Genomic DNA, 27492 nt, shown 5'->3' with positions numbered 1-27492 from the left:
GCTTCAGTGCTCTGAGAGTGTTTATAGTGCTGTGAGTTTAACACTTCATCACTGACACACACAACAATCTTCATCAACATGACCTTCATCATCATCTTCATCTGGACTCTCACAGCGTTTGCTCAAGGTTTGTGGAGCACAAGTTTGATATCAATTCATTTCTTCAAGTATATTGTCAAAGTTTTGAGTTGATTTTCTTCTTGTTGTGTGTTTCAGAGTGTAGAGGACAGATCAGCGTCACTCAGAGTCCCTCAACGACAGCAGCTCAACCAGGAGAAACAGTGAAGATCAGCTGTAGAACCAGCACAGATGTGACTTGGAGTCGTTTAGCCTGGTACTTACAGAAACCTGGAGAAGCTCCTAAACTCCTGATTTATAAAACAAACCGCCGTCAGTCAGGAACTCCATCTAGATTCAGTGGCAGTGGATCTAACAGTGATTTCACTCTGACCATCAGTGGAGTCCAGACTGAAGATGCTGGACATTATTACTGTCAGAGTTTCTACTGCAGAGCAAGTGGTATTTCTTGTTTGGGTGATTTTGTGTTCACACAGTGATAAAGAGTCGTACAAAAACCTCCATCAGTCAGAGTCACAGTGACTGAACTGATGCTGCAGCTGTTCATGAGGATGTGATACAACATCGTCACACATGCATCTGGAAAAAAAAAAACATATCTAAATGAATCCGTCACTCTAAAGAATAATAGATGTTAAACTATTAGTTGAGAGCAACACTTTGACAAAAAGTCAATCAGAGTCTCCAACATATATACTCATTGGAAATACGTGCCTCTACATACATTTCTGTAAAACTGATTACCGGTATGTACAGTACGAACCACTGCAGTTTAAAAAGCACTGAAGTTAAAATAGCACGGCTGCATCCACAAATTAATTTTATATCAGTTTTGCATTTGCATCAGGTAGGTTATGTGTTTGGGTTTGGTGTAGGGGATATATACAGGATAAAGCATTAACCCTTAGCTACACTCCCCAGATTTTTCCATTCTGAACAGCGACAATAAGTACCTCATCAGTGTATGAAAACACAGGAATATGTGACTGTCCCAAATTATTCAAAATGTGTCACGGTCACGTATTGAACGAGTGTCTTAACTTTCTGGACATTTCTCTTTGAAACTGTCACGACTCGTGCAGTAAGGCATATAATAACAGTGACGCAGACATGTATTTAGAGGCACATATTTCCAATTAGTCTGAAAGCTCTGGGTCAGATGAATATTGGACGCTTGAGGAATCATGTTAAACAAGCCAGTAGTGACCAACATGAAGCTTTCACCTGCACACACACTGAAGCTCAGCAGGGTTGAGTCTGGTCTGTATTTGTGTTTGTATTCGTACTGGTCTGGATGTGAGATTTTCTGAGAAGACTTGCTGCTGAAAGAGATGTTATTGAGGCCTGCAGGTGAATCCTTAAACCCCAGTGTTGTGTTAATAAACCATACTGTAAAAGACACATCTGTGGTTAATATCAACTCCAGATTAGTGATGGGAAGTTCGATTCTTTTCCGCGAACCGGTTCTTTCGGACGGTTCGGTTCAATAAACCGGTTGAAAAAAACGGTTCAGCGGTTCTTTTATGCTCGACGTAATGACGTCATTTGTGATGACGTAATGGCGTAAAGTGTATCAAACATTCAAATATATAAGGTCAGTAATCATAACTGTAGTCAGTTAAAAACCTCATAATCATGAAAAGTTTACATTTGAGTTTTGCAACAACACCTAAATACAGCAACAGAAATAATGTGCATATGAGGATGTCTTGAATATATAAAGTAATTAAATTAGGTGTCATCAGCGCAGAAACCATGATCCACTTACTATACATAATCCATTGCGATGTATTTGTTATTAAATGAATTTACATTTCGCCAGATTGCCCTTTATCCGAGCCCTCGGATGATAACATTAGCACAGAATCAGAATCAATCACCAAAATAATCAGTTTGGTTCAGACATGCTGTGAGTCAGTTGGCTTCACGCTGAATCGCACATGCGCAGTATAATCAGCTCCTCGGTTTTAGAATCGGACGCGTCCGAAAGAAATGGTTTTCAGTTCAGTGTACTGATGATCCGAAAACCGATGCAACCGGTTCTTGACTCGAGAACGAGAATCGCTTTAACCAGCACGTGCTGCAGTTCAGTATCATCAGCTGCTCTACTCGTGTTCATGTTCTGTTTACTACAAACTCAATTTGTGAATGTGTCATCATTAACTATAAAAACAGTACAGATATCTCATAAATCATCCCTTATTCCTATTAAACATAAGAGTCTTTAGAGCCTTAATTATTGTCCAACTTCCCTGAAAACCCATTTGGCCTATAGTCTAACATAATCTACAATGTAACAAAATACACAGATTAGATACTTTCATTTAAAAAAAAATAAAAAAAAATATAGTTATTTTATCACACTTTCCTATGTTTAAAAAAATACATGAAAAGTTACATGCATGCAAAGTACCATCAGTTCATCTGTTCTCAAATCGGATGTGTCCGACAGAAACGATTCTCGGTTGAGTGTACTGGTGATCCGAAAAACGATGCAACCGGTCCTTGACTCGAGAACGAGAACTGCTCCAGCAGTGGCCGTGTTCGTTCGTTATCTGGCTCGGCTCGGTTCATCTTCAGTTCTCTCTTCACTGCAGTTCAGTCAGTGTACTGTTTGAGTACATGAATTACTCCGGGATATTGGTTTATTCTGACTCAGAGGGAGTGTCAGTCACGTTAAAAAAGTTAACAGCTTAAGTCATTTGTGGATTAATGCATATTGGAGACACGAACCGTTTCAAACGATTCAGTTCGATTTGGTGAACTGGTTCAACCGTTTCTTCTTAGTGAATCAAATTCACGTTCACGAATCAGCCATCACTACTCCAGAGGGGTACAACCTTGGTGTAAAATAGTCCAGAAATCACATTGTCCAACCTCCCCAATCCCACTGCACACAGTCATTACAAGTAGATAGACATCACAAGTGATGATGTACTTTATTTAGTTCTTGCAACGCCAACTTGTGTGAAAAAAAGACATTACTTTAAGATCATAAACTAGCACATAATCTTCTTCTAAGCACATTGTTATAATTGAGTATGTGACTTTTTATATAATTTCTGTGATTGCTTGGTTCAGTTATGAGGAGTTTCTTTTTTTTTATTCTTTTTTTTTTTACAGTCAGCGATGTTTCAGTGACCATTAAACGAACTTACACCTGTTCACTGCTGCAGTGTTTGCATAGAGAGTGTGTTTTACATGAGCGACACACACTTCAGTGCTCTGCATGTGTTTATAACTCTGACAAACATCAAACATGATCAACAACTGTTTCTCACTAGAACTTGAACCTACAACCAACAAAAATGACTTTCATCACCATATTGATCTGGACTCTGACTGTATTATGTAGAGGTTTGTGTCTGGAAAGATATGTTTGTTATTTTTAATGTACTGAAGATATATGTTTGTAAAAGTGTTTGTGATTTCTGATCTTTCTCATTTGACAGAATCTATTGGGCAGGTGACAGTGACTCAAACTCCCTCAGTGCTGCTCGCTCAAACTGGACAATCAGTCACTGTGACCTGTACATTTAACAGAGATGCAAACTGCTGTCACAATGGAAACCATTTTCTTAGCTGGCTCTTACAGAAACCTGGAGAAGCTCCTAAACTCTTGATTTATGCATCAATCAATCAGCGATCAGGAACTCCATCTAGATTCACAGGAAGTAGATCATCTGGGAGAGATTTCACTCTGAGCATCAGTGGAGTCCAGACTGAAGATGCTGGACATTATTACTGTATGAGTGCACACTACATCAACAGTAAAGATGTGTTCACACAGTTATAAAGGCTGGTACAAAAACCTGTGTCAGTCAGAGTCACAGTGACTGAACTGATGCTGCAGCTGATCAAACACTATCACTCACTCTACAGAGAAGGTTTCAAGAATATTAATTAAAACAAAGCTTTCACTTGGTTTCCCATTTGGTAAATATGTTAATCTAATACTTTTTTATCTTATTAAAACAATCTAACACTACACTATATCGTTGAGGTTCATAATCTGACAGCATGATCTTGTTTCATCATGAATCTGCAGGTGTTTTCACGCTCCACTGAGTGAAGTTTATCTGAGCAAAAACCCTGAACCAATGAATGACTCAAAACAATAAGGACTCAAATTAACTCAAAGTTTCAGTTGTATTTTATTTATTGACTGAATTGTAATAGCATCATAACTGAATGATAAAGCAGACACATATGTTCTTGTATGAAGCACACAAAGCAGAGCAGATGCAGATGCGAGCGACTGAAGCTGGATGTGGAGAATGAAGGAGTCGCTCATGTGCTGTTAGTCTCCATGTGAGACATGAGTGAGAAGAGCAGCAGATCTACTCTGAACACTGCTGTCTCGTCACGTGTCCAGTGAGCGCAGGCTGACCGCTCCGTGTGGCCTCACAGCTCACTGAGACGCTCTCCATCCACTCCTGCTCAGAGAGAGTCAGGCTGCTGCTCCAGCTGTACAGACCGTCCTTCTCCAGGAGCCCAGCGCTGCTCTCCTGAGACCTGCTGCTCCCGTCCACCTTCCAGCTCAGGCTCCAGTCTGACGGGAAGCCCTTGCTGGCCACACACACCAGTGTCGCTGTCTTCTTTGAGGAGATCTCTGCACTGGAGGGCGGCAGGACGCTCACTTTAGGACGAGTGACGCCTGACAAACACACAACACTCACCTCAGTCAAGAAGAAAGAATTTCTCTCCTTTCAGCTTCAAAAATATATATGAGCAATTAATACAGTGATATATTTATTACTTATTTAAGCAACATTAAAATGCAAGTCTCCTAAATTAATATTGACAAAGTCTGTGATCAGCAAAGCAACACGTTTTGTGAAATATATTGACATATTGAAGAGTAATTTTCATTATCAAATTTAATGTTACTTTGATTAAAAGCATGAAAGATCAGACCTGCAGGAATTCACTACAATTTTTGATGACAGCATGAGAAAATCGGAAACAAAACTTTAACTGCTTTAAAATTAGAAAATAAAACAAAATGTCTGGGATGCGTATTATAACTTTAAAAAATAACTTCAATAAATTAAATTATTATTGTTAACAAAAAATACAATAAAGCCATTTCCAGTTTGAAAATATCTGCAGGCTACTTAAATATCAACACACTAATCAGAAAATGTACGTTTAAATACTTTTTTTATTATCTTATTTAATTATCTTTTTTAATGATCACTTCGTAAAAACAAAATGTTTCCAAAATGACAACCTAATGTAAATTTTATTTCAGTGCATTTAGAATTAATAATCAATAAATATCAAGCCTTCATGACTGAAGATGCTGGACATTATTACTGTCAGAGTGCTCACGTCATCAGTAGTAGCTGGGTGTTCACACAGTGATTGTGAGTGGTACAAAAACCTGTGTCAGTCAGAGTCACAGTGACTGAACTGATGCTGCAGCTGATCAAAGGAGGATCTGAAACAACATTGTCACAAATGCATCTGAAAAAATAATAATCATAAAATATATATTAGATTAGATTAGATTCAGCTTTATTGTCATTGCACATGTAAGGTACAAGGCAACAAAATGCAGTTAGTATCTAACCTGAAGTGCAATAACCAGTAAATACAGGATAAAGAGTGTCTACCGTATGTTACAAATGTACAGTAAACATACAAATAATGCAGTACTATGTACATAATTTACAGATTTTAAATACTATCAGCATGATATACAGATAGGTGTACTATGAACATATATACAGATGGATCAATAAGTGTATGTACAATATAAGCAGAAGCTGTGAACATATGAACATAAATTACACTAGTGCAATGGCAGTAAAAAGTGCATAGAAAAATTGGATAGTGCTAGCCGAAAGACAAAGAGCTTGAGGAGAATCGGGATCAAAAACCGAGTTTACTGACAATAGGTTAGGATACAATACAAATAACAGCATTAACATAGACATTCACATTGAGTATACATTCAGAAGTGTTAATACAATCACAGACGAAGAAGAACTAAACAGACAGGGTATTTAAGCACACAGAAGGTAATGAGGGAACTGGAGACAGTTGGGGAATAATCAATTAACAAAACAAGAAAAGGAAGGTGACCAAATAAGGGAACAAAAGTTCATTAACGTGACAGTTCGCCCCCTCCCGGAAAGGTACCTCCTTGCACCGCAAGAGGAATACCAGCGGAGGGAGGGTGGGGGTTCTGGAGGCGGGGGCGAGGAGCAGGTAAGGAGCAGGTGACGAGGGAGCATGGAGGTAGGAACCAGAGTGGAGTGGATGGAGGGAGGAGCCAGGGAGGAGCCCGGAGCAGGAGGAGCCAGATGGTCCTCCAGAGAGCAGCCAGGATGAAGATCCAGGGTGGAGTCGATGGCGGGAGGAGCCATGGTGGTGAATGAGCAGACGACACCAGGGGGCCGACAGGCGGAGACTGCACCAGTGGGTGAGGAGCCCAAGATGGAGCAGCGCAGCCGCAGAGCCAGGGTGACGTTGAGGATCTGGAGGGCCTAGGTGGAGCTGAAGGCTCAGGCGACCAAGGTGGAGGCGGAGTCCTGGAAGACCGCTCTGGATCTGGAGCGACCAAGGATGGAGGTGGAACCAGGAATAGAGGAACCTGACAGAGCCGGAGGGATGGAGTGACGAGGAGAAACCAGAGGAATGGATTCCCGAAGCGGCAGATGGTCGACGACTGACCAAGGTGGAGCCGGAGGGACGAGGGAGCCCGGTGGAGCAGGTGGGATGCCAGGCCACGGTGGAGATGAGGGAGCTAAGAGCCAAGGCGGAGCCACTGGGTCAAAGGACCGAGGAGGAGTCCAGGGCTCAGAGGCTGGAGGCGGAGACGGGCCCTTAACACGCCAAGGCGGAGCTGGAGACTGGCAGTCCAGCGGCGAACCATCGCGCCCAGATGGCGCGGACTGAGGGTGAGCTGCGGGACTGACCGGCACCAGCAGAGATGAGGTCAATGAAGGGTTTGGTCTAGGAGGAGGAGAGAGAGGAAGGATGGGAGGAAACACAGGAGGATCAGGGCTGGACAGAACCAGCAGAAGTGGAGCAGAGGGACTGGCAGGTCTAGGAGGAGGTGGGAGAAGGAGGCTGGGAGGGAATACAGGAGATTCAGAGCTGGGCGGAACCAGCGGAGAACAGAATGTTTGAGGACATGAATTACTCCGGGATATTGGTTTGTTTGAACTCAGAGGGAGTGTCAGCCACATTAAAAAAGTTAACAGCAGTTAACAACAGTTCGATTTGGTGAACTGGTTCAAAAGGATCCAGTTACATCGAGTGATTCGTTCACAGACCGGATATGACAAACTGCTTTGTTTTGAACTCTCTCTCACAACAGACACGGAAGAGAAGACAATGCTGAATAAAGTCGTAGTTTTTACTGACCCTCTAACTGACCCTCTGATGTCACATGGACTACTTTGATGATGTTTTTCTTACCTTTCTGGACATGGACAGTAGACCGTACACACAGCTTCAATGGGGGCACTGAGAGCTCTCGGACTAAATCTAAAATGTCTTAAACTGTGTTCCAAAGATAAACTGAGGTCTTACTGGTTTGGAACGATATGAAGGTGAGTTATTAATTTTGCTATTTGGGTGCACTATCCCTTTAAGTCTCAGCACAATAAACCAAATTAAACTTGTTGAAATTCTCCTGCAGTGTTTGCATAGAGAGTGTGTTTTACATGAGCGACACACACTTCAGTGCTCTGCATGTGTTTATAACTCTGACAAACATCAAACATGATCAACAACTGTTTCTCACTAGAACTGAACCTACAACCAACAAAAATGACTTTCATCACCATATTGATCTGGACTCTGACTGTATTATGTAGAGGTTTGTGTCTGGAAAGATATATTTGTTATTTTTAATGTAGTGAAGATATATGTTTGTAAAAGTGTTTGTGATTTCTGATCTTTCTCATTTGACAGAATCTATTGGGCAGGTGACAGTGACTCAAACTCCCTCAGTGCTGCTCGCTCAAACTGGACAATCAGTCACTGTGACCTGTACATTTAACACAGCTCCAGACTGCTGTCACAATGGAAACCATTTTCTTGGCTGGCTCTTACAGAAACCTGGAAAAACTCCTAAATTCTTGATTTATGCATCAATCAACCAGCTATCAGGAACTCCATATAGATTCACAGGCAGTAGATCATCTGGGAGAGATTTCACTCTGACCATCAGTGGAGTCCAGACTGAAGATGCTGGACATTATTACTGTATGAGTTCACACTGGATAAACAATAACCATATGTTCACACAGTGATTGTGAGTCGTACAAAAACCTGTGTCAGTCAGAGTCACAGTGACTGAACTGATGCTGCAGCTGATCAAACACTATCACTCACTACTGACACACAGAGACCAAACACAGAACTACACATGAGCTCACAACTGAGTTAGGACTCACATCAGCTCTATTAGACTCAGATCTGTCCTGGGACAGACGGGTTTGACTCAGTTATACTCAGATTTTGTGATAAATTGATATCATATCAATCCAAAAACACACAAAAGTTTTCTCTGTTACAGTTTGGTAGTTTTTGTGTTTTTTTTATGTGTACTTACAATCATACTGATAAACTTCCTCATGAAACTACCACTCAAACTTCATAACTGTCTCATCAGTGCATGAGCAGAAGTGAAAGTGTTTCAGTTCAGAGCGTTGAACCGATCAAACAGTGAAACTGTGAGTTTGAGCTGAAATCAGATTTGCATTGACAGCTTTAGTGATTCTGATGGTCTCAGAATAGAGCAGCTCCGTCTCCAGAGACCATGTTCAAACCCCAAGAGCTTCAGTTCACATTTACTGCTAAACACAGCTGTTCTCAACTATTACAATTAAATGTGTTTTTAAATATGAGTTAAAACCTCAATCCAAAGAAACACCTGAAACAAAAATGACAAAAGAACACAGGCATAAAGTTACGATTGTATTTTATTTATTGAGTCAATTTTAATAGCATCAGGACTGAATGATAAAGCAGACACATATGTTCTTGTATGAAGCACACAAAGCAGAGCAGATGCAGATGCGAGCGACTGAAGCTGGATGTGGAGAATGAAGGAGTCGCTCATGTGCTGTTAGTCTCCATGTGAGACATGAGTGAGAAGAGCAGCAGATCTACTCTGAACACTGCTGTCTCGTCACGTGTCCAGTGAGCGCAGGCTGACCGCTCCGTGTGGCCTCACAGCTCACTGAGACGCTCTCCATCCACTCCTGCTCAGAGAGAGTCAGGCTGCTGCTCCAGCTGTACAGACCGTCCTTCTCCAGGAGCCCAGCGCTGCTCTCCTGAGACCTGCTGCTCCCGTCCACCTTCCAGCTCAGGCTCCAGTCTGACGGGAAGCCCTTGCTGGCCACACACACCAGTGTCGCTGTCTTCTTTGAGGAGATCTCTGCACTGGAGGGCGGCAGGACGCTCACTTTAGGACGAGTGACGCCTGACAAACACAAAAATATGAATAGTTAATACAATGATTTTCCTGGCCATTTTAACAAAATTAAACTGCAAGTCACCTGAACAAATGTTTAAAAGCCTGTGATCAGAAAAGCAATGAAAGTTTAGTGAAATATGTTGATTTGAAAAGACATTTACATTATCAACATCAGTGTTAGTCACTTTGATTAAAAGCATCAAAGATCAAATGTGAATAAACATAATAACTGCAAGAACTGAATAACATTTTTGATGGCAGCATGAGAAGATTAGGAACAAACGTTTTTTTTTGTTTAATTGTAAAATATATTTTTTGTTGAGCAAGTGTAATGTAAATTATTACCCTTTCAGATATGAACAAATTACAATTAAGCAACCATAATTTCCAGTTTGAAAATATCTGCAGGCTTTGCTTAAAAATCAACAAACTATTCTGAAAACTTTAGTTTAATTACTGTCTTAAATTTTTAAGTAAAATCCAAAAGATGCCAAAATGACAGATTAATGTACATTTGATTTCATTGCACCTTTTTAACAATTAGGATTTAATTATCAATGAACAATAAAGTGCTGAACCTCTGAAAACCATAATACAAGCAATTAATAACAGAAATTATTTTAGTTCAATGGATGAAAACACAGATGCCATAACAATAAAACCATCTTTACAATGCTGACTGCCAAACATTCAATGTGAACTGAAAATAAAATGAAAACACTTAAGTGTAAAAGTGTCTCCTTTCTACAGTGTAACAAAGTGTTTGTCAGTCAGTTGTAGTATTAATAATGAAATGATGATTGACTTACTGCCAACATCCAGTTTGGTGCCGCTGCCGAAAGTCCACCACAGTGATACAAACTAATAGAGCAGCTGAACAAAAACCTCCTGAACGCTTCACTAACTGAACAAACACACATCAACTGAGTCTCCAACAAACACACACTCACAGCACACATCACCTGCATTTACTTCATCTGTCTTATTACTAAAACATCAACCTCAATTATTGAAAGAAATTCACTTTTATATCAAGTGTGACGTGACTCACAATCAAACTCAGTTGATTCAGTGATTGACAGAGACACGTGTGATGATCCTCATGTCTGTAAAAACCTGCACAACATCCACGGATTTGACATCAAATTAATGAATTAACATTAATCATGTTTCTATCAAACTACAGTCAAAAATATTCTCACAGTCTCACAGGAGAGAGTCAGGATCAAATACTAAAGTTGGTCTTGTAGATTTATTCAGAAGTGATACATTAATAACAGCTTGGCTATTAGATTATATAATATTATGAAATATTAATAGTAACAGTGTTTTGTGTCTGTTAATGAGCGACTGTCTCCAGGTAAATGATGTGAGTGTGTTTGCATATTGATCAGATGCTTCAGTGCTCTGAGAGTGTTTATAGTGCTGTGAGTTTAACACTTCATCACTGACACACACAACAATCTTCATCAACATGACCTTCATCATCATCTTCATCTGGACTCTCTCATACTGCTTTATACTACAAGGTGAATAGTGTATATTTCAAATAAACAACATTAAATGTCAAAAAGTTATTTTTGTAAAAATATAATTATGGACTAATAAATGTGTGTGTTTCAGGGTGTAAAGCTCAGATCACAGTCACTCAGACTCCAGTGAAACCTGTCACACCAGGAGAAAATGTAGAGATGAGCTGTAAACTCAGTACTCCTGCTACAGCCTGCAGTCCAGCCTGTGTGTCCTGGTACTTACAGAAACCTGGAGAAGCTCCTAAACTCCTGATTCGTTATGTAAAGCTCAGAACTCATGTCCGTCCACTTCATTTCGGTACCTCGAGGGAGAGTAACAGAAATAGAGGAGGAGATGGGGAGGTGGAGGGATGCCAAAAGAATTGATGCTGGGACGCTGCATGATGCTGCTTACCCTTGTGACAAACAACTGCACTTAAGTATACTTTTATAAAGTGTACTTATTGCAGAAAAAATATATTTTAAAAGAACACATGTAAGTGCAAATTAAATGTAATTTAATGTAAAACATTATACTTGTAATTAATATTATTTTAAAATGTATCACAAAGTTTTGAAAATATATGTAAGCAGTTGAAAAATACAACACTAATGTTCACCGGAGGTTGTGACCTATATTTTATTTGCACTAAAAATCATGTTTTTTTAAGTGTGTGTGTGTGTGTGCATGTAAAATTTTAGTCATTCTTTTTTTCAGACAACAAATGTGGCTTAAATGTCTAATTCTAGGTGCATCTATTCTATGAGCATCTGATTGCATTGTATAGTTTGCATCATCATTCAGGTTTGAATCTGAGCTTTAATTATAAATGTTTTAGACTGTCCCGTAGTTTGGCGATGATGTGCATGGACCGAAAGTGCCTAAAGCTTGCCGTTTGTTCACATATCTTCAATTTTCTTCTTGTTAAATGTGTTTTAAATAACAGTGGTTTGAAAAAGATGATAAAATGACAGGCTTGTGCTGCAGTTCTAGAGATGTTTTGCCGTCTGATTACTATATGTTTTTCCGGCCTCAAGCTGGTGCATTTATTCAGCTGCTGCGCCATCTAGTATATCTATATTAATAAATAGTATGATATTTTTTGTAGAATTATTTTACAATAATATTTGATACACAATAATGATTGCATTAATGCATAAAGTACTGTTCATGTTAGAAAGCAAAACAAAAGAACCAAACATTTAAACGTTTAATGAATAATTATTCTAATATTTAAAATATTAAATGAACATAGGCCTAATTTCAACTAATTAAAAATGTATTTCAAACAAATTACATAATTTATGGTGAAAATGTCTAAATGTCTACATTTTATATTAGTGTGTACATTCTATGTGATTTTGGCATTGTAAAACATTTGTTTAATAGAATAAACGTGTAATCTTGTCCTGTCAAAGATCAATTATCATTCAATATTTTAATGCTGGTATTTTTATAGAATAGTGTAATTATTGTTCTTATGATTTTCTAGGCCTACTGCCAACATGTGTTTTATAATCATACTCAGAATATAATATGCTAATAACTGTAGTATTTAATGAGCTTAGAGTGTAAAGATGAAAGATTTGACCCCAATGTGATTTGAACACACAACCTTGTGACCTGGAGTCAGACACGCTACCGTTGCCCTGCTTCAGGACTTTCGGTGGAAAACTCTGAAATTGTGATAGCGATTAAAAATGCTCTAAAAACAGATTTTGATGTACAAGTTTCCACAGGGAAACTTTCTCCTTTTCCTTTTCTCTTACTCTGCTTCTCCTCGGGGCTAATAATAACCCCCTGTAGCTCATTTGTGAAAGCGTGCTTGAAGACCAAGAGCATATTGGGGCAGTTCATACTCTGCCTGGAGACACACTTCTCCTCTGCTTCAGACTGTAGTGCTAGCTTTTCATGCAGGGATAAGAGTTGTGTTTAGCAGTGGCTAATTTAGTTTCTTCATGGACTGTTAATGGATATTGTTCCAGGTTGTGATTGAGCAAAAGCTATTGTGGCTCTTTTGTCTCAAATGATTTTAAATAATAGTCTGTGTGTTACGAGGGATGCTGTAGGAGGAGAGTGCCTTTTTCTGTTTCTACTGTATTTTGTATAGCAAGGGAGATTTTTCCTTATTTTTGTTACTTCATCTTCAGACCCCTAGACACTGAGGGGAACGTAACAACAGTCTGATAAAAAAGCTCATAATAAATGTTAAACACACAGAAAGTATAAGTATAAGCATAACTGAGTCAAACCCGTCTGTCCCAGGACAGATCTGAGTCTAATAGAGCTGATGTGAGTCCTAACTCAGTTGTGAGCTCATGTGTAGTTCTGTGTTTGGTCTCTGTGTGTCAGTAGTGAGTGATAGTGTTTGATCAGCTGCAGCATCAGTTCAGTCACTGTGACTCTGACTGACACAGGTTTTTGTACCACTCACAATCACTGTGTCAGGACATTTCTGCTGTCTAATACATGTCCAGGCTTACAGTAATAATGTCCAGCATCTTCAGTCTGGACTCCACTGATGGTCAGAGTGAAATCTCTGTTAGATCCACTGCCACTGAATCTAGATGGAGTTCCTGACTGGAGTCTGCTTGCCCAGTAAATCAGGAGTTTAGGAGCTTCTCCAGGTTTCTGTAAGTACCAGGACAAAGAGTCTGGAGCAGAACTAAACTTACAGCTCATCTCTACATTTTCTCCTGGTGTGACAGGTTTCACTGGAGTCTGAGTGACTGTGATCTGAGCTTTACACCCTGAAACACAAACATGTATAAGTCCATAAAAATGTATTATTTGACATATGTAATACAATTTTTTAATTAATTTTATTTCAAATATGCACTATTCACCTTGTAGTATAAAGCAGTATGAAAGAGTCCAGATGAAGATGATGATGAAGGTCATGTTGATGAAGATTGTTGTGTGTGTCAGTGATGAAGTGTTAAACTCACAGCACTATAAACACTCTCAGAGCACTGAAGCATCTGATCAATATGCAAACACACTCACATCATTTACCTGGAGATAATCACTCAGTAACAGACACAAAACACTGTTACTAATTAATTTTTCAATATTAGATCTTCTAATAACCAAGCTGTTATAAATTATATCAGATCATTCACTTCTGATGCCGATGATCCCCTTCAAGTTGAACAAGCGTAATGATTCAATGAACCATTCATAAAGAACCATTTACTTCACTCCTGAATGAATCAGCCATTTGAACAAATTTTTGTTAATATTTTACTTTGTTAATAATTTATGGTAGACATGCCAGAAAAAAAAAAAATCAATATTTGAAAAAAAAAAAAGGTTTTGTATTTAATTTCCTCATGCTCTCTTCAAACATTTTAATTATTTTGTTTAATCACATCTGATCCTTGATGCTTTAGATAAAAGTGACTAACATTGAAGTTGTTAATAAAAAATCAATCATCAAATCAATATAATTCACCAAACCTTCATTGCTTTGCTGAACACAAGCTTTGAAAAAAATAATTCAGATGACTTGCAGTGTAATGTTGCTAAAATGACTAAAAAAAAAACTGCAATCCAGTGATTCTCAGATACGAGACTTTGTGCATTTGTGTTTTTCTCTGTATAATGTGTTGATGATGAGAGTCGTATGAAGAAATGGAACGACTGAAGGAGGGGTTTTCCACACACACACAGAGAGAGTCACTTTGCATCAGCACATGCTTCAGCGCTCCGGGTGTTCAGACTCACACACTTTATAACACACACTCAACAGTGAAGAAACACACATATGAATTCAATGCACTGCAAGAATGCAAAGCACTGAATTCAATGATGAACTGCCTTTAATTATTAGTTTGCATTATTGAGACACTGTTTTCCAAATGAATGTTGTTCAGTGCTTTGACGCAATGTATTTTGTTTAAAGCACTATATAAATAAAGGTGATTGATTGATTGATTGATATGATCTTGATATTAATGTCCATCATTCTTTTTTTTTTTTAAAGATTATTAAATTAATTTAGTAAAATATATTTTATGGTTTATCTCTAATACTTTCCACTCACAAATTTTTCAATGATGTATTTCAAATGATGTAAGTTTTCATAAATAATTTTATAAATGCAGAATTTCTTTTTTATTATAGATTCATATTCCAAAAAGAATCAGCAGGACACAAAGATTAATAGTTTATTCATCATCTTCTAGTCAAAAGTCTCCATCCGTAAACAGTTAATTCATAAGTTGTGTAAGTTTTATAAAACTATCTCTCAAACTCTAAAACTGTCTCATCAGTGCATGAGCAGAAGTGAAACTGATCCAGTTCAGAGCCTTTAACCGATCAAACAGTGAAACTATGTTTCTGAGCTTTTCATTTTCATGGATATTAAATTAAATATAAAGCATTCAATGAGTTTTCCACTTGCTTCAGTAAATATGTTAATCTAACACTCTTTAACACATTCATTTAACACTATATTTTTGAGGTTCATAATGTGTCATCGTCTATCTGCAGGTGTTTTTTTCATGGTCCACTGAGTTAAGTTTCTAAATGTGTTTTTAAATATGAGTTAAGACCTCGATCCAAAGAAACACCTGAAACAAAAATGACAAAAATAACAAAGGTATAAGTTATGATAGTATTTTATTTTCATTGAGCACATTTTTATAGAATCATAACTGAATGATAAAGCAGACACATATGTTCTTGTATGAAGCACACAAAGCAGAGCAGATGCAGATGCGAGCGACTGAAGCTGGATGTGGAGAATGAAGGAGTCGCTCATGTGCTGTTAGTCTCCATGTGAGACATGAGTGAGAAGAGCAGCAGATCTACTCTGAACACTGCTGTCTCGTCACGTGTCCAGTGAGCGCAGGCTGACCGCTCCGTGTGGCCTCACAGCTCACTGAGACGCTCTCCATCCACTCCTGCTCAGAGAGAGTCAGGCTGCTGCTCCAGCTGTACAGACCGTCCTTCTCCAGGAGCCCAGCGCTGCTCTCCTGAGACCTGCTGCTCCCGTCCACCTTCCAGCTCAGGCTCCAGTCTGACGGGAAGCCCTTGCTGGCCACACACACCAGTGTCGCTGTCTTCTTTGAGGAGATCTCTGCACTGGAGGGCGGCAGGACGCTCACTTTAGGACGAGTGACGCCTGACAAACACACAACACTCACCTCAGTCAGGAAGAAAGAATTTCTCTCCTTTCAGGTTATATATATATATATATATATATATATATATATATATATATATATATATATATATATATATATATATATATATATATATTGTGTATATATATATATATATATATATATATACACAATATAAGAACAATAAATACAAAACAAATTTTATTATTCATTTTAGCAACATTACACTGCAAGTCACCTGAATTAATTTTTACAAAGTCTGTGATCAGCAAAGCAACGCATGTTTTGTGAAATATATTAATATACTTAAGAGTCATTTTCATTATCAAATATAATATTACTTTGATTAAAAGCATCAAAGATCAGAGGTGACCTGCAATTTTTGATGACAGCATGAGGAAATCAGATACAAAACTTTGCTTTAAAAATAGAAAATAAAACAAAATGTCTCTGATGTGTATTATAACTTTAAAAATAATATTATTCAAATATTATTGTTAACAAAAAAATGCAATTAAGCCATTTCCAGTTTGAAAATATCTGCAGGCTACTTAAAATTCAACACACTAATCAGAAAACTTAAGTTTAATTATTTTATTATATTTTTAATTATCACTTACTACAATCAAAGTGGTTTCTAAATTACAATCATATAACACTGATTTCAGTGCATTTAAAATGTAATAATGAATAAATATCAAATTAACAGAAATTATTATAGTTTACTGGATGAAATAAAAAATGCCATGACAATCAAAACCATCTTTATAATGTTGACTGCTAAACATTCAGTGTGAACTAAAAATATAAATATATATAAATATAAAAATAAATAAACAAGCATGCATCATTTCTATAGCGTAACAAAGTGTTTCTGAGTCAGTTGTTGTATTAATAATGAAATGATGATTGACTTACTGCCAACATCCAGTTTGGTGCCGCTGCCGAAAGTCCACCACAGTGATACAAACTAATAGAGCAGCTGAACAAAAACCTCCTGAACGCTTCACTAACTGAACAAACACACATCAACTGAGTCTCCAACAAACACACACTCACAGCACACATCACCTGCATTTACTTCATCTGTCTTATTACTAAAACATCAACCTCAATTATTGAAAGAAATTCACTTTTATATCAAGTGTGACGTGACTCACAATCAAACTCAGTTGATTCAGTGATTGACAGAGACACGTGTGATGATCCTCATGTCTGTAAAAACCTGCACAACATCCATGGATTTGACATCAAATTAATGAATTAACATTAATCATGTTTCTATCAAACTACAGTCAAAAATATTCTCACAGTCTCACAGGAGAGAGTCAGGATCAAATACTAAAGTTTGTCTTGTAGATTTATTCAGAAGTACATTTATAACAGAATGGCTATTAGAATATATAATATTGAAAGATTAATTAGTTACAGTGTTTTGTGTCTGTTAATGAGCGACTGTCTCCAGGTAAATGATGTGAGTGTGTTTGCATATTGATCAGATGCTTCAGTGCTCTGAGAGTGTTTATAGTGCTGTGAGTTTAACACTTCATCACTGACACACACAACAATCTTCATCAACATGACCTTCATCATCATCTTCATCTGGACTCTTTCATACTGCTTTATACTACAAGGTGAATAATTTATATTTGAATCATTTAAATTATTTAATTGTATCATAATTTTAATTTTATATTTTGAAGTGGTGCTCGCTGCTTCCATGGTGGTGAGAGCGTTCTGTAACGACTGTGTAAGGAGTGGCAGCAAGCAAGGGCTAGGTAAATGATATTTAATGAGAATAATGAGACAATACAAAAATGAGACACAAATAACGCTGGGAGGAATGCACAGTCCATGATGGTGGTGATGAATGATGAATCCGGAAGGTGGAGGTGAGTTGGCAGCAGGAGAGGGTGACACAGGAACTGCGGGGAAGCGAGCCGAAGGTAAGTAGTGTTGCTTGATGGTGGTTGCATAGAGTGGACGAGGTTCCGGGGAAGACACAGACATCCAACGCAGAAACACACAAGAAAGCAAGGAACGGGTTACTAACATAGAACAATGCTCTCACGAACACAAGACAAGCCACATATATAGGGATGAGTAATCAGTGACAGCTGTTGTTGATGACAATTAACGGAGATGCCCACAAACTATTCAGTGCTGACGCATAACACACAGACTTCACCCACAAAGTGCAAAACCCAGAGATCACGGTTTACCAACCGTGACAATAGTTCAGCCAAAAATGAAAAATTACCCCATGATTTACTCACCCTCAAGCCATCTTAGGTTTATATGACTGTCTTCTTTCAGACGAATACATTCAGAGTAATATGTATATATAATAATGTCCTGGCTCTTCCAAGCTTTATAATGAAAGTGAATGATGATCAAGATTTTGAAGCAAAATGGTGCATCTATCATCATAAAAAGTTCTTCACACAATGAATCAATTAATAATTCACTCAAATGAACTATGTCAGCTAACCGAGCAAAAACAAAGTAGCTACTGACAATATTTTGTCTAAAAAGTAAAAATACTCAGTTGAAACTTTTTGTTAACTTAACTATTGTATAAAATCACATTCATGCTGTTTATCTAATATTCAGAAGAAACAGCACTCTTGCATGCGCGATGTAGTTTTATATTAATAAAGAAAAATATTAACATGTGAATTCATTAAATATTTTATTACGTTTCAGTGAAACAGCAAAATAAACCAACTTAAACTTGTAGACATTCTCCTGAATTTGCATAGAGAGTGTGTTTTACATGAGCGACACACACTTCAGTGCTCTGCATATGTTTATAACTCTGACAAACATCAAAGATGATCAACAACTGTTTCTCACTAGAATTGAACCTACAACCAACAGAAATGACTTTCATCACCATATTGATCTGGACTCTGACTGTATTATGTAGAGGTTTGTGTCTGGAAAGATATATTTGATATTTTTATGTTGTGAAGATATATGATTATAAAAGTGTTTGTGATTTCTAATCTTTCTCATTTGACAGAATCTATTGGGCAGGTGACAGTGACTCAAACTCCCTCAGTGCTGCTCGCTCAAACTGGACAATCAGTCACTGTGACCTGTACATTTAACAGAGATCCAGCCTGCTGTTGTAATGGAAAGCATTGTCTCAGCTGGTACTTACAGAAACCTGGAGAAGCTCCTAAACTCCTGATTTATGGAACAAGCAGCCGTCAGTCAGGAACTCCATCTAGATTCAGTGGCAGTGGATCTAACAGTGATTTCACTCTGACCATCAGTGGAGTCCAGACTGAAGATGCTGGACATTATTACTGTCAGAGTTTTCATTGCAGAACAAATTCTTATGGTAGCTGTGGGGGTGATCATGTGTTCACACAGTGATTGTGAGTCGTACAAAAACCTGTGTCAGTCAGAGTCACAGTGACTGAACTGATGCTGCAGCTGATCAAACACTATCACTCACTCTACAGAGAAGGTTTTCATGGATATTAAATTAAACAAAGTGTACATTGAGTCACCCACTTGCTAACTACTTTATCGTATTAAATCTTTATCTTATTAAACTGATCCAACACTAAAGGTGTATATCTGTGAGGTTCATCATTTGACAGCATGTTCTTGTTTCATCATGAATCTGCAGGTGTTTTCACGCCCCACTGAGTGAAGTTTATTTGAGGAAACACCTTGATCCAATGAATGACTCGAAAAAATGGCAATAAACAACAGGGAGACAATAAGTAACAATTGTATTTTATTTAAATTTTAATAGAATCAGGACTGAATGATAAAGCACACACATATGTTCTTGTATGAAGCACACAAAGCAGAGCAGATGCAGATGCGAGCGACTGAAGCTGGATGTGGAGAATGAAGGAGTCGCTCATGTGCTGTTAGTCTCCATGTGAGACATGAGTGAGAAGAGCAGCAGATCTACTCTGAACACTGCTGTCTCGTCACGTGTCCAGTGAGCGCAGGCTGACCGCTCCGTGTGGCCTCACAGCTCACTGAGACGCTCTCCATCCACTCCTGCTCAGAGAGAGTCAGGCTGCTGCTCCAGCTGTACAGACCGTCCTTCTCCAGGAGCCCAGCGCTGCTCTCCTGAGACCTGCTGCTCCCGTCCACCTTCCAGCTCAGGCTCCAGTCTGACGGGAAGCCCTTGCTGGCCACACACACCAGTGTCGCTGTCTTCTTTGAGGAGATCTCTGCACTGGAGGGCGGCAGGACGCTCACTTTAGGACGAGTGACGCCTGACAAACACACAACACTCACCTCAGTCAAGAACTAAGCTTTCTCTACTTTTAAAAAAGTTTTTAAAAAATATATGAAAGAAAAATACAATGATAGCTTTTCTTGGCCATTTTAACAACATTAAACTGCAAGTCACCTGAACAAATGTTTAAAAGCCTGTGATCAGAAAAGCAATGAAAGTTTAGTGAAATATGTTGATTTGAAAATACATTTACATTATCAACATCAGTGTTAGTTACTTTGACTAAAAGAATCAGAGATCAAATGTAAATAAACATAATAACTGCAAAAATTCAATAAAGTTTTTTTATTATTATTGTAAAATGTATTTTGTGTCGCTTATGTGTAATGTAAATTATTACCCTTTGAAATATAAACAAAAATACAATTAAGCAACCATAATTTTCAGTTTGAAAATATCTTAAAAATATCTCGTCTTAAATTGTAAAGTATTTCAGTGCACCTTTTTACCATTAGGATTTAATCATCAATGAAGAATAAAGAACTGAAGCTCTGAAAACTCAGGAATAACAGAAATGATTTTAGTTCAATGGATGAAAACAAACATGCCATAACAATAAAACCATCTTTACAATGCTGACTGCCAAACATTCAATGTGAACTAAAAATAAAATGAAAACACTTAAGTGTAAAAGTGTCTCCTTTCTACAGTGTAACAAAGTGTTTGTCAGTCAGTTGTTGTATTAATAATGAAATGATGATTGACTTACTGCCAACATCCAGTTTGGTGCCGCTGCCGAAAGTCCACCACAGTGATACAAACTAATAGAGCAGCTGAACAAAAACCTCCTGAACGCTTCACTAACTGAACAAACACACATCAACTGAGTCTCCAACAAACACACACTCACAGCACACATCACCTGCATTTACTTCATCTGTCTTATTACTAAAACATCAACCTCAATTATTGAAAGAAATTCACTTTTATATCAAGTGTGACGTGACTCACAATCAAACTCAGTTGATTCAGTGATTGACAGAGACACGTGTGATGATCCTCATGTCTGTAAAAACCTGCACAACATCCACGGATTTGACATCAAATTAATGAATTAACATTAATCATGTTTCTATCAAACTACAGTCAAAAATATTCTCACAGTCTCACAGGAGAGAGTCAGGATCAAACACTAAAGTTGGTCTTGTAGATTTATTCAGAAGTGATACATTAATAACAGCTTGGCTATTAGATTATATAATATTGAAAGATTAATTAGTAACAATGTTTAGTGTCTGTTAATGAGCGACTGTCTCCAGGTAAATGATGTGAGTGTGTTTGCATATTGATCAGATGCTTCAGTGCTCTGAGAGTGTTTATAGTGCTGTGAGTTTAACACTTCATCACTGACACACACAACAATCTTCATCAACATGACCTTCATCATCATCTTCATATGGACTCTTTCATACTGCTTTATACTACAAGGTGAATAGTGAATATTTCAAATAATATTATTTAAATAATTGTATAATATATGTCAAATAATACATTTTTATGGACTAATAAATGTTTGTGTTTCAGGGTGTAAAGCTCAGATCACAGTGACTCAGACTCCTTCAGAGAAACCTGTCACACCAGGAGAAAATGTAGTGATGAGCTGTAAGTTTAGTTCTGCTCCAGCCTGCAGCCCACCCTGTGTGTCCTGGTACTTACAGAAACCTGGAGAAGCTCCTAAACTCCTGATTTATTATACAAACCGCCTCCAGTCAGGAACTCCATCTAGATTCAGTGGCAGTGGATCTGGGACTGATTTAACTTTGACCATCAGTGGAGTCCAGACTGAAGATGCTGGACATTATTACTGTCAGAGTTACCACAGCAGTGGTTATGTGTTCACACAGTGATTGTGAGTCGTACAAAAACCTGTGTCAGTCAGAGTCACAGTGACTGAACTGATGCTGCAGCTGATCAAACACTATCACTCACTACTGACACACAGAGACCAAACACAGAACTACACATGAGCTCACAACTGAGTTAGGACTCACATCAGCTCTATTAGACTCAGATCTGTCCTGTGACAGACGGGTTTGACTCAATTATGCTCTGATTTTGTGATGAATTGATATCAAATCAATCCAAAAACACACAAATGTTTCTCTGTTACAGTTTGGTAGTTTTTATGTTTTTATGTGTAATTACAATCATACTGATAAACTGCCTTATGAAACTATCACTCAAACTTCATAACTGTCTCATCAGTGCATGAGCAGAAGTGAAAGTGTCTCAGTTCAGAGCGTTGAACCGATCAAACAGTGAAACTGTGAGTTTGAGCTGAAATCAGATTTGCATTGACAGCTTTAGTGATTCTGATGGTCTCAGAATAGAGCAGCTCCGTCTCCAGAGACCATGTTCAAACCCCAAGAGCTTCAGTTCACATTTACTGCTAAACACAGCTGTTCTCAACTATTACAATCCATCAACAGCAGCTGAAACTTTAGTGAAGGAAGGACACACTGATCAATGATGCAGTCGAACACAAATGGAAGGCGTTCAGAAGCTTTATTGAATGAACAGCAATGGCAGCACATTGAAAGACTGCTTGAGTATTGAGCTGTAAATCAGGAGACGGCTGTGAATCCTGCTGCTCTTCACTGGAGAAACATCAGCACTCGGAGCTCTTGAGGAACGAGGTCTCGTGATCAGCTCCGTCATGTGTTACTCTGCAGACGAAGCGCTCGCCGGCTTCCCAGCGTGCTTTGCTGAGGCTCAGGACGCTGCTGCGGCTGTAGCGTCCGTCCCGCTCGCTCTCTGCGCTGGTCTGAACCCCCTCGGTGACCTCTGACCCGTCCAGCATCCAGCTCACCTGCGCCCCCTGTGGAGAGTAAGAGCTGAGCAGACAGAGCAGTGCGGCTGAGTCTCCAGAGATCTGCAGAGAAGAGGGAGGCAGCAGAGACACGGAGGGCTTCACTGCGGGACCAGCTGCAACACACACACACACACACACACACACGCACACACACACATGCACACACACACACACAGAAAGATAAATGAAAAACTGATCAGTGGAGTTTAATTTTATAAGATACATATGAAACAATCTTCAGAATTTTGAAAAAAACATAATTCAAGAAAATGTATGTTTATATTATGATGTCGCTATATGACTCAGAAAAAAAATCATTTAATTATTAATGGTACATTTGAAATATTCATGCTATTCAGACTCACAATCATGAATATCAGCAAACTTGAGAGTTTAAATAGTTTAAATGATTAATTTTCTAAATGCTCTTCAAGTTCCTTGTTGTCTGATGACAAACACTTTATTGTTAAATGTGCCAAGATTTTAGACAAAATCATATCAAGAAATTATTAAATAGATTTTTACATTTAACATTTAAAACATAACATTTAAAAATAATTTTAAATTATAAAATGTAAATAAGGATGAAATAAATGCAAAAAATGCACTAATAAGATTTATTTCAGAAATAGTAAGATACAGATCATGTGAACTTTTAACTTTTGATCTCAATCTAATAAAAAAAAAACACTGCCCACATGAAAAATAATTAGTATATTGTGATTTTGTCAAAAAGTATGAAAAACATATTATTGAAACGTAATATTATTTGTGTTTTACAAATATTATTCTTATATGACACTAACAAGTAATTGTAATTTTCAGTGTTATTGTAAATGTATGTTATGATGTTGTTGTTTTTAAATGATCAGCAGCAGATGCAAACTTGATTCTGAACATGTTCATTAACTACATTTCTCTTTGTCTGGTGACGACGTCTACACAATTACATTTAGTATTATCAGACTTTTACAAGCATCTAAAAACATCCTAATTGTTATATTTACCATTAATTGTAGTCAAAATTATATACATCAAGAATTAATTGACTATATATCATGTAATCTAAAGATACAATATTCTTTTACTGATAATGAGTTAAATTATTCATGTAAAATGATAAATGAGATTTTAAAAAAAATAAGAAAAAAATATACAACTTAAGTAAATGATGAAATAAATTAAATATTGCAATTATTAAAGAAACTTTACAAAAAAAATTATAATAAAAGGACTAATTTTAAAATGTTTTTGCAGAAATAATCTAAAAATGAATTTAAATGAATGAATCAGATATCATGAATGTTTATGAGAGAATTGAAGAGACTTACCGATGGTCAGTTTAGTTCCTCCACCAAAAGTGTACCACAGTGCTTCATTCTAGTGAAAGCGTCGTACAAAAACCTCCGTCACACTCAAATAAACACAAACTCCAGCAGAGAAAGAGAGAAGAGACTCACACACTGATATCAGACTCAACAGCAGCTCTTCTCAACAGCACTCAGCAATTATTATAAAAAACAGCACAAAATCTTCATCTTTAATAATTAATCCTTGTTATTACATTAAGACTAAAATCAAATCATTTGTTTCATAATCAGTCCCAAAAATCATCATATTTACAAAACACCTGTTATTTAAAGCTTTGTGATGACCAAGATTTAGAAGGTGATTCCCTTGAATGACCTTTGACCTGTTATACAGTATCATACTAGACCTATCATGGATGACATCAAATCTGTAACACAGTTATTAAATGATCTCAGCGTGAAAAACTGACTGAAACTTAACATAAAACAGTGTTTGGAGAGAGAAGCTCGACCTGAAATAAATAATTAAATAACATGCGATAAATCATGAGTGTTTGTTTCTGAAAATGGATAAAAGTAATTTATTAGAAAGATATTAAATAGTAAATGATGAATCTGCTGTCTGCAGGTAAATGATGTGAGTGTGTTTGCATATTGATCAGATGCTTCAGTGCTCTGAGAGTGTTTATAGTGCTGTGAGTTTAACACTTCATCACTGACACACACAACAATCTTCATCAACATGACCATGATCATCATCTTCATCTGGACTCTCACAGCGTTTGCTCAAGGTTTGTGGAGCACAAGTTTGATATCAATTCATTTCTTCAAGTATATTGTCAAAGTTTTGAGTTGATTTTCTTCTTGTTGTGTGTTTCAGAGTGTAGAGGACAGATCAGCGTCACTCAGAGTCCCTCAACGACAGCAGCTCAACCAGGAGAAACAGTCAAGATCAGCTGTAGAACCAGCACAGATGTGTTTTACAGTGGTGGTCCTTATCATTTTTTAGCCTGGTTCTTACAGAAAGCTGGAGAAGCTCCTAAACTCCTGATTTATGCTGCAAGCAGCCGTCAGCCAGGAACTCCATCTAGATTCAGTGGCAGTGGATCTAAAAGTGATTTCACTCTGACCATCAGTGGAGTCCAGACTGAAGATGCTGGACATTATTACTGTCAGAGTTTCCACTGCAGAGCAGATTCCTATGGTGGCTGTGCGGGTGGTAATGTGTTCACACAGTGATTGTGAGTCGTACAAAAACCTGTGTCAGTCAGAGTCACAGTGACTGAACTGATGCTGCAGCTGATCAAAGGAGGATCTGAAACAACATCATAACACATGCATCTGAAAATAAAATGAATCCTTCACTCTTAATAATGGAGGTCAAAGGTCAAAGCATTAGTCAAGAGAAACATCTAGACACGAGTCCATCAGTGTCTCTGCAGAGTCTCTATCAGACACACAAACACACAGACTCAGCCGTGTTGGTCTTTGATTATTATTTTGTCCTTTACTTCTCTCACACTTTAAAATTGTGTGTTTTTATTATTTCCTGGGGTTGGGGCTCGTATGCGAGCGCCTGGTGGCCGGGCCTTCCCCCATTGGGTCCGGCCGGGCTTAGCCCGAAGGAGTGACGTGGGGCCGCCCTCCTGTGGGCTCACCACCTGCAGGAGGGAGCGTAAGGGGCCGGTGCATAGTGGATCGGGCGACAGTCGTAGGCGAGACCCCCGACGACCCGATCTCTGGACACGGAATCTGGCTTTAGGGACGTGGAATGTCACCTCGTTGGCGGGGAAGGAGCCTGAGCTTGTGCGGGAGGTCGAGAGGTACCGACTAGAGATAGTCGGGCTCACCTCAACGCACAGCTTGGGCTCTGGAACCACACTTCTTGAGAGAGGCTGGACTCTCTACCACTCTGGAGTTGCCCATGGTGAGAGGCGGAGGGCTGGAGTGGGTTTGCTAATAGCCCCCCAGCTCAGCCGCCATGTGTTGGAGTTTACCCCGGTGAACGAGAGGGTCGCTTCCCTGCGCCTTCGAGTCGGGGATAGGTCTCTCACTGTCGTTTGTGCCTTCGGGCCGAACGGCAGTGCGGACTACCCGGCCTTCTTGGAGTCTCTGGGAGGGGTGCTGGAAAGTGCTCCGACTGGAGACTCCGTCGTTCTACTGGGGGACTTCAACGCTCACGTGGGCAGTGACAGTGACACCTGGAGGGGCGTGATTGGGAGGAACGGCCCCCCTGACCTGAACCCGAGCGGTGTTCTGTTATTGGATTTCTGTGCTAACCACGGTTTGTCCATAACGAACACCATGTTCAAGCATAAGGGTGTCCATCAGTGCACGTGGCACCAGGACACCCTTGGCCGGAGGTCGATGATCGACTTTGTGGTCATGTCATCAGACCTTCGGCCATATGTCTTGGACACTCGGGTGAAGAGAGGGGCGGAGCTGTCAACTGATCACCATCTGGTGGTGAGTTGGATCCGATGGCGGGGGAGGAAGCTGGACAGACTCGGCAGACCCAAACGTAGTGTGAGGGTCTGTTGGGAACGTTTGGCCGAGCCCCCTGTCAGAGAGATCTTCAACTCCCACCTCCGGCAGAGCTTCGACCGGATCCCGAGGGAGTCTGGAGATATTGAGTCTGAGTGGACCATGTTCTCCACCTCCATTGTCGCTGCGGCTGCTCGGAGCTGTGGCCGTAAGGTCTCCGGTGCCTGTCGAGGTGGCAATCCCCGAACCCGGTGGTGGACACCGGAAGTAAGGGATGCTGTCAAGCTGAAGAAGGAGTCCTATCGGGCCTGGATGGCTTGTGGGACTCTGGAGGCAGCTGACAGGTACCGGCAGGCCAAGCGGACTGCAGCCCGGGTAGTCGTGGAGGCAAAAACTCGGGCCTGGGAGGAGTTCGGTGAGGCCATGGAGAAAGACTATCGGTTGGCCTCGAAGAG

General features: G+C 38.9%; 4 long non-coding RNA genes and 3 gene segments (V, D, J or C); 3 read left to right on the top strand and 4 right to left on the bottom strand.

Moving 5' to 3' along the window:
• Nucleotides 1-71: 71 nt before the first annotated feature.
• On the top strand, nt 72-26090 carry LOC113042019 (immunoglobulin kappa variable 4-1-like). The segment is given in 2 exon segments: nt 72-127; nt 25434-26090. Coding segments are annotated over 2 exon segments (408 nt in total).
• On the bottom strand, nt 9105-14024 carry LOC113042014 (Ig kappa chain V-III region MOPC 63-like). The segment is given in 4 exon segments: nt 9105-9523; nt 10327-10362; nt 13477-13779; nt 13876-14024. Coding segments are annotated over 4 exon segments (711 nt in total).
• LOC113042048 (uncharacterized) lies at nt 15739-17505 on the bottom strand. 4 transcript variants are annotated; one of them, XR_003275512.1, is made up of 4 exons: nt 17478-17505; nt 17319-17383; nt 17077-17171; nt 15739-16157 (listed from the first exon to the last, which is right to left on the bottom strand). It is a non-coding gene; the product is annotated as an uncharacterized LOC113042048 (long non-coding RNA). The 4 variants fall into 4 exon arrangements; XR_003275511.1 differs by having other exon boundaries at nt 17470-17484; XR_003275510.1 differs by having other exon boundaries at nt 17077-17383; nt 17478-17502.
• LOC113042060 (uncharacterized) lies at nt 17519-20091 on the top strand. Its single transcript, XR_003275528.1, has 4 exons — nt 17519-17792; nt 17862-18104; nt 19018-19089; nt 19184-20091. It is a non-coding gene; the product is annotated as an uncharacterized LOC113042060 (long non-coding RNA).
• LOC113042050 (uncharacterized) lies at nt 20351-21561 on the bottom strand. 3 transcript variants are annotated; one of them, XR_003275518.1, is made up of 4 exons: nt 21534-21561; nt 21383-21447; nt 21141-21235; nt 20351-20408 (listed from the first exon to the last, which is right to left on the bottom strand). It is a non-coding gene; the product is annotated as an uncharacterized LOC113042050 (long non-coding RNA). The 3 variants fall into 3 exon arrangements; XR_003275516.1 differs by having other exon boundaries at nt 21141-21447; XR_003275517.1 differs by lacking the exon at nt 21534-21561 and having other exon boundaries at nt 21383-21451.
• LOC113042033 (immunoglobulin kappa variable 1-8-like) lies at nt 21673-22278 on the top strand. The segment is given in 2 exon segments: nt 21673-21859; nt 21956-22278. Coding segments are annotated over 2 exon segments (378 nt in total).
• Nucleotides 23178-24722, bottom strand: LOC113042055 (uncharacterized). The gene is made up of 3 exons (XR_003275522.1): nt 24704-24722; nt 24575-24623; nt 23178-23356 (listed from the first exon to the last, which is right to left on the bottom strand). It is a non-coding gene; the product is annotated as an uncharacterized LOC113042055 (long non-coding RNA).
• Nucleotides 26091-27492: the final 1402 nt, after the last annotated feature.

The sequence above is a fragment of the Carassius auratus genome, chromosome 24, assembly GCF_003368295.1.
Source record: "Carassius auratus strain Wakin chromosome 24, ASM336829v1, whole genome shotgun sequence".
Classification (NCBI taxonomy): Eukaryota; Metazoa; Chordata; class Actinopteri; order Cypriniformes; family Cyprinidae; genus Carassius; species Carassius auratus.
The sequence above is the reverse complement of the archived record's forward strand: the minus strand, read 5'-3'. Positions and strand labels throughout refer to the sequence as shown.